The sequence below is a fragment of the Caenorhabditis briggsae genome (genome assembly GCF_000004555.2).
Source record: "Caenorhabditis briggsae complete genome, chrII, whole genome shotgun sequence".
In the NCBI taxonomy this organism is placed as follows: Eukaryota; Metazoa; Nematoda; class Chromadorea; order Rhabditida; family Rhabditidae; genus Caenorhabditis; species Caenorhabditis briggsae.
The window spans coordinates 4,765,250-4,778,428 of record NC_013486.2 but is presented as its reverse complement, the minus strand read 5'-3'; the positions used below and the strand labels follow the sequence as shown (position 1 = coordinate 4,778,428).

At 35.4% G+C, this 13,179-nt stretch overlaps 3 protein-coding genes across 3 annotated transcripts; 1 reads left to right on the top strand and 2 right to left on the bottom strand.

Moving 5' to 3' along the window:
• Nucleotides 1–6,729: 6,729 nt before the first annotated feature.
• Cbr-nhr-61 lies at nt 6,730–11,869 on the top strand (the record flags this gene model as incomplete). The annotated part of the gene is made up of 6 exons (XM_045242018.1): nt 6,730–6,831; nt 10,018–10,098; nt 10,465–10,585; nt 10,770–11,403; nt 11,448–11,709; nt 11,756–11,869. 6 exons carry the CDS (start codon nt 6,730–6,732, stop codon nt 11,867–11,869), a joined length of 1,314 nt encoding a protein of 437 aa, XP_045092619.1.
• Nucleotides 7,457–9,264, bottom strand: CBG04241 (the record flags this gene model as incomplete). The annotated part of the gene is made up of 6 exons (XM_002630272.1): nt 7,457–7,579; nt 7,624–7,780; nt 7,827–7,988; nt 8,118–8,289; nt 8,694–9,009; nt 9,151–9,264. Coding segments are annotated over 6 exons (1,044 nt in total), but the record flags the coding sequence as incomplete, so codon positions are not given.
• Nucleotides 11,870–12,041: 172 nt separating the features above from the next.
• On the bottom strand, nt 12,042–12,718 carry CBG04239 (the record flags this gene model as incomplete). Its single annotated transcript, XM_002630270.1, has 2 exons — nt 12,042–12,096; nt 12,495–12,718. 2 exons carry the CDS (start codon nt 12,716–12,718, stop codon nt 12,042–12,044), a joined length of 279 nt encoding a protein of 92 aa, XP_002630316.1.
• Between the last annotated feature and the right edge of the window lie 461 nt (nt 12,719–13,179).

The window sequence follows — 13,179 nt, the reverse complement described above, 5'->3', positions numbered from 1 at the left end:
TTTATAAATTTTTTTTCAAAATTTTGATTTTGGGATTTGTCTAAAAATTATTTTAGAATTTCTGAAATCCAATTTTTACGGTCTTCTTTTTTTCTAATTTTTGTTTTTCATTTTTTCAAAAAAAAAAAAACATTCAATTTTAAAATTTTGAAAATTTTGAAAAATTGGAATATGAGAATTCGGAACTTCATCATTTCAGAGTTTTGAAATCAATAATCTCAAAATCTTAGAATCTTGAAATTTCAGTATTCTAGAATCTCAGATGTTCAGAATACCATAATCCCAAATTTGAGAATCACAGAATATCAAAATCTCGAAAACTCATAATCTCAGAATCGCAGAATCTCAGAATCTTGGAATTTCAAAACCTTCGGTTTTCTTATATTTCAAGATCTCAGAATCGCAGAATCTCGAAGTTTCTGAACTTTTGAACTTCTCAAATTCGGAATCTCAAAATCTTAGAATCCCAGAATCCGAACATCACGAAACTTCAGAATCTTCCACTTCCTTGTTTTTCAGAATCCCGAAAAGTTCCCCTATCCTTCCTAGAAATCTAATCTCTCGTGTTTAGACCATCCTCAATTCTTCTATTTTTTTTCCGAAATCCTGTTTGTAATGTCCTCAGAACTCCTCAAAAATCTCCCCGAAAAATTCACGTACTTAGCTCATCAGATCAAAATCTTGCCGAAAACATCTAAGCTCCGCCCACTTCTCTCTACCGTAGTCCTAAGCACTGACGTTTTTGAAACGATTCTTTTTCTTCTTTGATCACACGAAAATTTCAACACTTTTCCCCCAAATAAACAAAATTCTAAAGTCAGAAAGTGCGCTCCAATGAACCAGGAAGAGGTCAGAAAATGACATTTTTTGAGATCTAACGAAAAGTTTTTTAGAGTTCATGGGAAGCGGAACTTTTCAGTCTTCCTGATCTTGTAACATCTCTTTTCTATTTCTATTTAATCTGCTTCTTAATAGACAGGTGGAAAAAAATAAGGTTCAGAATTTTCATTTGTTTTTTGAATTTTCCCCTATTCAGAATCAAAATTTCTAAAAACCTAAATTTCCACTAAATTTCTCACATCTTTTAACCCCTACCCTGAAATTTTCAGCTCTCTTGCTCAAAATCTTACGACAGTTTAAGCTAAAAGGCTGAAAATTACAGGATATGGAAAACATTTTATGACGAATTCGGTGGTGAAATTAGTTTTCAAAAATTCTGATATCGAAAAACCAAAATATAGCATTTTCGAAAAAAAATATCTGATTTCCAATTTTCATTTCCGTAATTGCTAAAAAACAAGCTCACCACTAGATTTCTCATGGCTTTTTACCCCTATCCTGAATTTTTCAATTCTCTAGCTGAAAGTGTCGTAAGATGTGGTGTTACTGTAATTTGGTGTTTGCAGACAATACAAAACATCTTACGACACTTTGAACTAGAACGCTGAAAATTACAGGATATGTGTAAAATTTTATGACAAATTTAGTGGTAGAAAAAGTTTGATCTTATAATCACATTTTGGACCCTTCGCCTATGCCAGAAAACATCAGAAAATTTATTTTCAACATATTAATGCTATGTTTACCACTTTTTGGAAAAAAACAAAAAGAAGAAATCAAACTAGACAATTTTTTTCAACAAAAAAAGTTTTCCCACTGGTCCAAAAAGTTTGCATAGCTCAAATTTCAAAATTAGGCAAGAAAATGTTCTCTGTGATCTTTCGATTCCTCATTAGTGTGTCATTCATAAAAGTGAGAGATCAGGAAAAAGAGAGGCGCAGAGAAATCAAAGAAAATACTTTTTTCAAATTTCTGCACACAATGAATGGACGAGCTACATACGTCAATGATGATTTTCAACGAAAAAAAACACAAAAACTACACTGTATTCTGCTTTTTTTTTTGATAATGATCTTGATGATTTTTGATCGACCGGAAAAAAAATTACTGATAATTTTTTATCATCAAAATTTTTTTTTATAAATTGCTCTATATTCAAATATGAGTTTGAGATTTGGATTCGTCTTGAAATTTTGGGTAGAAGCGAAAAAATTTGAAATCGCTAGCTCAAAGTGTCGGAATGTTCAGTGTATGGTCCGCAAACACCAAAACATCATATCTTACGATACTTTGAGCTAGGAAGCAGAAATTTTCAGGGCAGGGGTGGAAAATCAAGGGGAATCGAGTGGTGAACTTCGTTTTTTGATATTTTTATCCTCAAATTTGATTTTTGTAATTCGCACTTATTTGTGCAATTCTTAATCTCATTACGACATTCATCTCATGACCTAAATCTGGTCTTAACAGAAGAATGACGATGACTGAAAAAAAAAGAATCAGAAAATCGGAAAACAAGGTCTCGTTGCTATTTTCGGTTTCCATGGTTTTCGGTTTTTGTTTGAGCAAGAACCAGGTGCTCCGCGTGGTGTCTATCTAGACTCTAGTTATTTTTTTCTTCGTTCTGATTTATGCATACATCGTCTGCCTAAAGGTTTCATAATTTGTGTATTGAGCATTTCGACCCGGAAATAGCTCCTCGAAAATGTTAGCCTTTAGAAATTCACCTTTCCCCAAGAAAATCTGATGTTTCATATCGAAATTTCCTCAAACCAAGTTCACCATTAAATTTCTCGTACCCTTCTAGCCCTACCCCGAAATTTTTAGCGTTCCAGCTCAAAGTGTCGTAATATATGGTGTTAATGTATCTTGGTGTTTGCAGACAGTACACCAAAGTTTACGACACTTTGAGCTAGAGAGCTAAAAATTTCAGGGGTAGGGTCAAAAATTATGAGGAATTCAGTGGTGAACTAGGTTTTTTGAAATGTTGACTTCGAAAAACCAGAATCTAAGAATTTTGGGAAATAAAGTCTCAAAAATGTCGAGTTTCCAATTTTCATTTTCGTCATTTTCAAAAACCAAGTTTACCACTAGATTCACCGTACTCTTTTACACATACCTGGAAATTTTCTGCCTTCTAGCTCAAAGTGTCGTAAAATTTGGTATTACTGTAGGTCGGTGGCTGCAAACAGTACACCAAAGCTCACGACACTTTAACCTAGAAAGCTGAAGATTTGACAGTAGGAGTAAACATATCGGGAAATCTGATTTCAAGCGTTTCAACACAGAATTTTAAATTTTTCTAGATGTCAATGTTACCATCCTTAAAAATTATATAAAATACGTCAATTGCCGCTTTTCGGCAATTATAGATCTCTAGAATTTTCTAATAATATGCGCTAGCGGCTATTTTATGATCTTACATTTTCCCAGAACCTTCTAGACGCACGTATTCTTACATTCATATATTTATTCCATACGTCCATAAATATGCCAATTTGTAATGCGTCATATAAAGGACTCCAGAAATCTCCTCCTCAACTTCCTTCTCAAATATTCTCCAAGCTTTCTCATTTTCTCTCTCTCTCTCTCTCTCCTGTCCTCATTTTCTCCAGAAAAGCTCAAGAAGTACATACACAACTGCTCTGCAACTTGATCTCTTTGGGCTCTTTTCTCCCTTTGAACCCTCTGTCTGCCCATCCTCTCATTTTCACACACTGTTTCTCTCATCGTGTCCTTTTCCGGAAACATTTTCAACGTTTTTCTAGTATGCTCACTCTCTCACACTTCACTCAGAAAATTGAAAAGATGTCACCTTTCATTTTATTTCAAATTATTTCATTTTTTCCAAATTTAGAATTTTCTCTTATTTTTGAACTATAATTATAGAGAAGTAGCTAAAATTTTGTAATTTGAAATTATCTGAAATGCCAGGAAAAAAAATTTAGTTTCTAAAGTTTCAAAGTTGAATAAAATTTTTGACTTTGAACCTCTAAAAATTCAGAACTTTCGAGAAAAATCTTCAAAATCCACCTTCCATTCCCGTAATCTTTGAAAACCAAGCTTACCATTAGATTTCTCTTACCTATTTACCCCCTACATCAAAATTTTCAGACCTCTAGCCCAAAGTGTCGTACAATATGGTATAACTGTAGGACGGTGTTTGCAGACAGTACACCAAAGCTTACGACACTTCAAGCTAGAGGGCTGAAATTTTCAGGGTAGGGGTAAAAAGCTATGAGAAATTCAGTGCTAAAGTTGAATTTAGTGATTTCTGATTTTGAAAAGGTCAAAATTCCGAATTTTCAGAAGCATTGCAAATTTTTGACCTGGTCTTTTTTCACCTGTTGGTTTGATATTTGAATAGAAAAAACTAATTCAGTCATGAATTTTTTTAGCTTTTTTATTTGGGCCGAAGTACTGTAGCTCCATCTAATGCACTTCCACAAAATTTCATTCATAAATAATTTTTGATTTTTGACTCCAAAAAACATTTGCTGACATCTCATCCAGAGACGTTCGGTTTTTGAACTCTTTCCACTTTTTTTCTTCTGATTTCTCTGCGTCTCTCTTTTTTACACTCTCTCACTTTTCTTCTTGATATATCATTGCATTTTAGACCTCGATGAACTTTCGGGAAAATTTTTCGCGGACTTTTTTTTTTCAAAAATATCAATTCAGAGCTCATTGAGCACAAAAAGTTTTTTCAGCTAATTTAATTTATTCTAGATGTCTATCAAGGTTCATCGATCAGAATTTGCAAAGAAAAACTTGTAATTTTCTTGTTTTTTTTTGCACTTTTTTAAAATTCTTTCTAGTTTATCTCGAAAACTAGAAAAGCTAGGAAAAATTGGATAATTAGGAAAATGTGTAAAATTAAATTTTGGACACTTTTGTAGTAAATTAAATTCAGAAATCTTGAAAACTGAAAAAGATATGAGCATTTTTTCAAAGAGGTCCTGAAAATCTTTGACCTCTATCCAGATTGACGTCAAAACATTCCCCATTCTTCTTCCTTTTCTGGAATTTTTCTGCTTTTTTTTGTCACCTACTTCAGATTTTTTGATGAAAGGAAGGAATTAAGAGGAAGAAAAAAATGGATTAAATGGAAGAAAAAGAATCACACCTGATCTTTCGAAAAAAATTTTTCTGTAACTTTTTGGAATTTTGAGAATTTGATATTTGATATTTTCCGAAAAATCTGAAAAACAAGAATCCAGAAACTCAGAAATTCAGAAATTCAGAAATTCAGAAATTCAGGAATTCAGAAATTCAGAAATTCAGAAATTCAGAAATTCAGAAATTCAGAAATTCAGAAATTCAGGAATTCAGAAATTCAGAAATTCAGAAATTCAGAAATTCAGAAATTCAGAAATTCAGAAATTCAGAAATTCAGAAATTCAGAAATTCAGAAATTCAGAAATTCAGAAATTCAGAAATTCAGAAATTCAGAAATTCAGAAATTCAGAAATTCAGAAATTCAGAAATTCAGAAATTCAGAAATTCAGAAATTCAGAAATTCATGATTTCGGAGCAAAATTTTCAGGACGTCGGATATTTTTTTAAAGTCAACGTTTCTGAAGTTTCTAAAATTCCTAAAATTTCAAGTTCCAGAGCTTCGAAATTCTGAAACACCGAAATTTTCAAGAATCAAAACTTCCCCAAAAAATTGTTTACCGAAATTTTTCGAATTCCAAAATCTAGGTCAGACTTTTGTACCAGATCTCCGAAATTTCTTTGTTTTTTTTTCGAAAATTTTTCGGAACATCAGCATTTACAGTAATCCTCATTTTCCAAGGTTCATCGAAAAATCTAGATAATTTTATAAAAAAGCCTCCGACAGACAGATGACCATTTAGATTTACTAAAGCTATTGTCTAGGAAAAATATTTTTTTGGGGGGAATTTAAATTGTTAGTTTTGAAAAAGCTACAGTATCTCAGAAGACTCTGCCTCCTTTTTGGCCCCGCCCACTTTTCGGGGGCGTTTTTTATCGATGTTTTGGATCTTCATGAGCGGTTCAGTACATTTCTGATTCGATACAATTCTTTAGTTTTGAAGATTCTAAGATTTTTTGAAACTTAGAAGTTTTGAAATTCTAAAATTTCAAAAAAAACTGGCTTCCAGAATTCCAGAATTTTCGAAATTCATTACGTTTCTCACGATTTCACATCGTAATAAATTATTATTATAAATTTTGAATATCGAGAAACTTAGAAAATTCAAAATGGTATTTTTTTGGTTTCGAAACTTCATGAAAAAACTTCAAGAACCTTCCAAAAATATCGGAATTTTCAGACTTCAAGGCTTCTGGCATTTTGAAATTGAAAGACTTTTAAATTTTGAAAATCTGAAATTCCAGAAACGTTGAGTATCTGACAGTTTAAAAATTCCAGAATTCAAAACTTTCATGTCTTTCTCAATTGTTTTTTCTTCATTTCTAACTTTTTTGGAAATTCCGAAAATCGCGAAAAATTCGAAAATATAGGGATTCCCTCTATCCAAATTTTAAAATCCTATGATTGTGAAATTCTGAGATTCTAAGATCCTAAGATTTTGAGATTCTATAACTTTCTGATCTTGAAAATGCAAGATTTAAAAATTCTAGATTTTTGAAATTCAAAATTTTGAAAACTCCGAAACTCTAAAATTGTTACTTTTCCCCCACTTTTTAAACCCACCATTCTCCCAAAAACCTATTTTTCTGATCCAATGAATCCAATGGATCTTCTCTTTCTCTGCGTCTCTCATCTTTCCATACTCTTTCTCCTAAACTCTAGTTACCCTTCTAATCTGATCCTCCTCCTTTAACCTTCCACCAGATAAAAATCTCCGCAACGGTCCCCGACTTTTCCAGAATCCGCAACAACCAAACGGGCCAAATCAGCAGCAGATGATAATCGATTCGTCTCTAACGACCGCTTCGACGTCTTCAAACGGCGGAAAGTTCTCACCACCCAAGAAGACGTTACTGTGTGCTGTATGCGGAGATCAAGTTAGTTTAATTCTGAAACCTTCAAGGCCAATGATCCACAAAAGAGTGATATTTTGATTCAAAATTCATTCCCAAATCTGAGAAACAAATAAGAAAAATTGCAAAAAATTAGATGAATGTTTTGAAAAAAGTGGTTTCCAACACAATTTTCCCGATTGATTACCAAAAATTCAAATTTCCCGCCAAAAAAAACCTAAAAACGCTTGAAGGAATCGAACTTGTGGCCTTCTGCACCACAGCCACATCTCTTACCCAATGCGCCACGTGTCGGCGGCGCGCGGAGGCTCTGCGGGCTACATGGTCCGCTGCCGACTGACGGCGCAACTGGGAAGATGACTGGCTATAGAGCAAAAGGCCGCAAGTTTGATTCCTTCGAGCGTTTATAGGTTTTTTATGACGAGAAAGTTGCATTTTTGGGTTTCAAATCATGAAAAATGGGTTGAAACGCACTTTTTCAGAAGAAAAAATTCCAGAATATTATTTCGGAATATCAAAAAATTTAGAAAGATTCCACAAAAAACATTTTATTTAAATGAACACAATAGACAAGAGACTGGAGACTGATTGGTTTTCCGACGACGACACTTCGTACAATTTTTGGGAGGTTCCCAAAAAAAAGCTAATGTACACTTTTCAAATACTTCTCGGTGAATGCCAAATGTGCCATTTTGACATCCGAATCGAAAAGTTTCTTCTCCATGAAATAGTTCATAATCACTTGATGGACGAAGAGATATTGCTGGTCCGTCTGAAAATGAAAATTTTTTGAACATATTTTTTTCAAAAATTCACCTGAATAGAGTTGTTTCTCTGTTCACGAATTTTCTGCAAAATCTTGTCGGATTCCTCAATTTGTTGTCCCGAAATCAGTTGATCCATAATGTACTCGATCATTACCACCGAGCCGGTACGCCCGATTCCGGCTGAGCAATGGACGACGATTGGGGCTCTGGAAGCAATAATTAGAGGGTGGGAAGACTACAAAGACTACAAACTTTGATGCTCTAGCCTTGCCCAGCAGATCCAAAATGACCATATCGGCGGTTGGAACACCGCGGTCCGGCCAATCGATCCAGTGATAATGAGTCGTTTTTTGGGTCAATCCACCAGGTCCCTCGACACAAACAATCGTTTCAGTCACTTTTGCATCACTCTTTCTTTGAAATTCGACCTGAAAAAAAGTTTTTTTGAAATTTTTCAAAGAATTTTTGAGCAAAATTTGGCTTTTTTGGGCTTTTTTATCAACAAAATTTTAAAAGAACCAAAAAAAATTCTTTGATTTTTTTTTTTCAAAAAAAATCCCCAAAGTTTGTACCGTCTTGTTCGACTCGAATTTGACCGTAATCTTCTGTCCGCTTTCCTCAAAATTCAATGTGTCCTTGTCTTTGCACGGAAAGTACTCGCAACACTTTTTGGCGCCCTTCTCCGTCAAGTTGCACAGCATGAAAATGGTTTCCACTTTTTCCTGAAAAATTGAAAATTTGAGATTTTGAGATTCTGAAATTTCAAGTCTGGAAATCTCGGAAATTTCAGAGAAATCTAATAGAAATTCAGCAATTCAAAAACTTCAAAGATTGTAAAGTTCTAGAATTCTGAAAATCAAAAATTCCGGGAATCAGAAACTCGGGAATTCGAAAAAACCAGAAATCTTGAAAATTTGAAGTTCTGTAATTTTGAAAATTTGAAAAATGAATCAAAATCTGAAAATTCGAAAAATCCTAGAATTCGTAAATTCAAAAAAGAATTCTAACTATTTTTTTTGAGATTTAAAGATTTCCGAAATTTTCAAAAAGATGAAATTTTTGATTTTGGAATTTTAGTGATTCCCCGAAAATTTTGAAATCTCAGGAAAAAATTTCCACAGTATACCTGAAGACACATGTACCAAAAATCGGCACAAGTCTTATCCATCGGTGCCTGTGTACAAATGAAACGTTTCGGATTGGTTGGTGTCCCAACATAATTTGCATGAATATAATCATGGGACCATGGTGGATTGTTCAATTTCACACGATTATTATCCAGGCATCCCACATCCTTATAACGATTCTTTCCCATCTCCTGTGCGCCTTTGAACGCCTTCATCTTCTCAAAGTCGTTGAAACGTTTCATGCCGGCGAATTCGGTACGAAGACCTTGAGGACCTTTCTCCAATGTGTTCTTCACAAATTTCACAATCTGCAAATATTTTTTTGTCCACTTGTCGGCGTGAAACATTGTGAAGATTGAGTTGCGCATGACCATTTTTCTCGAAATTTTTTGGTTACTTTTTTTTTCAAAACTTTCACCTTTTCCTCCAGACCAAAAATGTGTGCTCACCTGTTTCCTCTGAACCTTACGTTCCACGTTCGTCGGATCCTCAGCTATCGTCTTTTGACTCTTATCCTCACGTTCTGTACGCTCCTTGCTGCGTTGAGTGGCCGAGCTTTTCTTCTGTCGTCGTTCTCAAAAAAATCAAAATTTCTAGGCCACCCACCACCTGAAAACTCACTTTGAATCACGGAAACCATTTTTCGGCAGCTTTTTTCGTTACTATATGCTTCTCCCCTTTCGGAAAGCTACAGTAATATTATAAAGTTGGTGGGGGAATAATGACAAATATATCGACAGTATCTGTTGGTATACGTGGACGAAAAAATTTGGAAAAAAATCATAAAAATTGAGCGCATGACATATTTTTTGTTGTTGAAATTTTTGAAAAATACAATTTCGGAATCAAACTACAGTAACCCAAAAAAGTTTTCAAACGTAATCACAATTATGCTCATTCGAAAGCTAACAAAAAGCCGAATCGAGTGGTGTAAATTTCATATTTGTAGGACTACTGTATCTTGAAATACGGTGGTTTTAGTGATGTATGCCAAATTACAGTAACCCAAAAATTTTTTGAAATAGAGCCATGATTATACTCATTCGGAAGCTTGAAGCGAGCCGAGTCGATTGGTGTAGATTTAATATTTCCAGGATCACTGTAGCCTGAGATATGGTAGTTTTGGTGACTATAGTAACCCAAACAAATTTTCAAATATAGTCATAAGTATAATCATTTCAAAGCTAACAATAAGGCAAATTGAATGGTGTACAATAAGGCAAATTGAATATTGTTTAATGTTCTATGATTACCATACTTGTAACATTCCGGGCCGGGCCTGAGGAAATTTTCAAGGCCCGGGCCCGGCCCGGAAGGCCCGGTTGCAAAAATTTTGTAATTTTGAGCCAAATTTTGAGCTCTCAATACAATTTTCTCCATTATTTTTTGTGTTTTTGGCTTGTTTGTCTGTTTGATCAAAAAATATCAACAAAACTCGAAAAAAATTTTTTGATCGAAAAAAATCACATAAGGGTCCCCCTTATGTGTTTTTTGAAATTTTCAAAACTTGTGGAATGACAGGCCCGCCGGGCCGGGTCTCCGAAATTCGGGAAAAAGCCCGACCCGGCCCGTTACAAGTATGATGATTACTGTAGCCCGAGATACGGTAGTTTTCCTGGTGAGACCTGAATATTTCAATTATGAGCGATTCTTAAAAGTGTGTAGTATTTCCTGTCCTTTATTTTTTTGAACAATTACAAAAAAATACAAAAAAATCGAAAAATTTGTAAAATTAAAAATTTCCAAGAAATCTGAAATTTCAGGCTCTTGGAAAGCACTACGGGGTGAATGCGTGTAACGGATGTAAAGGATTTTTTCGGCGAAGTATTTGGAAGAATAGGACGTACGCTTGCCGATACGGTGGCAAGTGTTTAGTGGCGAAAGGTGAGCAGCATGTGCAAATTCACTCCATTAAGAATTTTCTGAAAATTTGGTTTTTTTTGGGTTTTTGGTAAAATCCGAATTTTCAAAACTTTCCAAAATCACCAATAGATCGGAATTTTTAAATTCGAAAACAAAACACGATTAGTTCGCTAGAGCGCACTTTCCAATTTCCCCATTTTTCCAGAACAACGAAATGCGTGTCGATCGTGTCGTCTGGCGCAATGTCTAAAAGTGGGAATGAATCCACGGGCGGTTCAAGGTGACACTCCGGATTTCCCTGAACCGATGGAAATGGATGAAGATAGTATAGCAGATAAGGAGACGCAGACAGATTTATCGGAGAAATTAGTCAAAAAATCAATTAAAAAAGAGCCGGAAAAAGAGGAAATCATCGAAAAATTGAGGTCAATATATTCTCGGATTGATCCTGAAGACACGTGGAACCAGTCGATTCCCGGAATTTACGATTTCCGCTACGCCTTCTATCATACAGAAGTGGTCTCACCACGAACAGCCCTCAAACCAACTGCTGAAAGAATTGCCACGTTGAATGACGTGGTTTCTGACTTCAGAAGAGCGTTCGTTCTCTTCGCCGACATCGTCAAATCGATTGATCAGCTGCAGAATATTCCAGAAGATGATAAAATGAAAATCGCCAAGTCTCGATTCGCCGCATTCTATTGGTGGTTGTGTTCGACGTGGAGTGCACAGGCGGGATGTAACGGCGTCTGCTATTCGAATGGATCGTTTCATCCTGCGACGCCAAATGAAATGCCAAAAACCGAGGGGAAGCACGGTGTTCGAATTGAGTATGTCGAGTACGGGGAAGAAGGATTTAACCCTAATAAAATCATTTTTTCAGTTACAACGGCGTGTCGCAGAAGAGTTTGGAGAATCTTGTAGAGCCATTGAAGCGAATGAAGTTGAGTGATGAGGAGAGAATGGTTGGAGCTGTCATGGTTATCCTTGCCGATCCAGTGCCCAATGTATCCGCGAAAACTGATAAGATCCTGGCGGATACTAGGGATTTCTATCTGGAACTTCTCAGCTATTGCAACAACCTACCAGAAGAGCAACTATGTATTAGAGTATCGAATATGGTTCTTTTTGTGGCTTCTATTATGGTGAGCTCAAAATTCCCCTAAATTTCATCACATACAAAATTTTCAGGAACTAGTGCACTTATCAACCGACAATATTCAACTATCCGACGTGCTACACGTCATCGATCTTGGAGACTGGTCTACGGAGCTTCGGGATCACCGATATAGACGGCAATTTTGACTATTAATTTTCGATTTTTTCCTTCATACGATAACCATGTTTAATAAATTATTGAGCTTTAGAGTTTTTGTGTTCTTTCCTTTTCTCTTTTCAGGTGGTGATCAAGACGAAATAACGAAACGCTTCTATTTGGAACGTAGACAGTTTATTGTCAACAATTAACAGCAACAAATTAGTTGGTTGGTTGAGCGCGTGGCTTTGGAGTTGTTCCCTCACGGAATCCGTTTCTGAAAGAAGGAAAAGTTGATTATCGGGAAACGAATATATGAATTTGGAACATTATCTAGGACAGGCAAACTGAGGAAATAAACACTTATTAATTTAGGGCTTCATAGTTACCTCCGATAATTATCGCAATCTGATCTTGACCATGATCACCAAATTTTTTTAAAACTAAAGTTTGAAAGCGGATAACTAACGAACCTCAAAACTGGTTTCAAAGCTTTAATTGAAAATATAGAGCTGAATCTGACTGAGATGTTGGATTTATTAGCAATCAGGACTCATTTTTGGACAGAATAAACAAAATCGAGCCGGAGATCGTACAATCTCGCTTACATTTCTACGATATCTGTTTTGTTAGCAAAATTTTGGTCAAGGTTTCAGAATTTGAGCAAAAGTTTACCTGAAGCGTCTGTTGACGTCTCTCAAGTGGCGGGTGCGGCCGGTTCCGGTGGTGCGTCTGCGGATAGACTTGGCTCCCCAGTTGTAGGTTCTCTTCTTGGCATCTGGGTATCCGCATGAAGCGCAACGCTTCTTCTGGATATGGAACGACGAGCGTCCGCAACGCTTGCAGAGCGTGTGGGACTTGACGTGCTTCTTTCCGAAAGCTTGAGTACCCTTAGTCATCTGAAAATCAAAAAGAATTGATGAGCAAGTTGAGAAAGCACAACGAAAAAATATGAAGGAGAAAATCGATAAATAGCTCACAAAAAATTATTTAGTAGTTCAGAATATAGAAAAAAAATTGATGAATTTATTACGCTAAAAATTAACGAAATTCCGAAAAAAAAACAGAAATATCAATTTTTAAAAGTTTCAAGACCTAATTTTGCCCAAAAATTTCGAAAATATCGGTAGAAAACCGCAATTTTCAATCTTATAACACTCAAAAACGTTTCTAGAATTTTTATAAACCTCGAAACTGCAAAAATTCGGCTTAAAAACACCGAAAAACCTGAAAATCGCAAAAAGAAACGTAAAAAATTTTAGGATTCGAGGGAGAACACTGCGTGAAGATAGAAAGCGTGGCGAGACCCGCCAGCGAAAATATGTGCGCCTTTAAACACACAATGCGCGGTCGTTTGAAT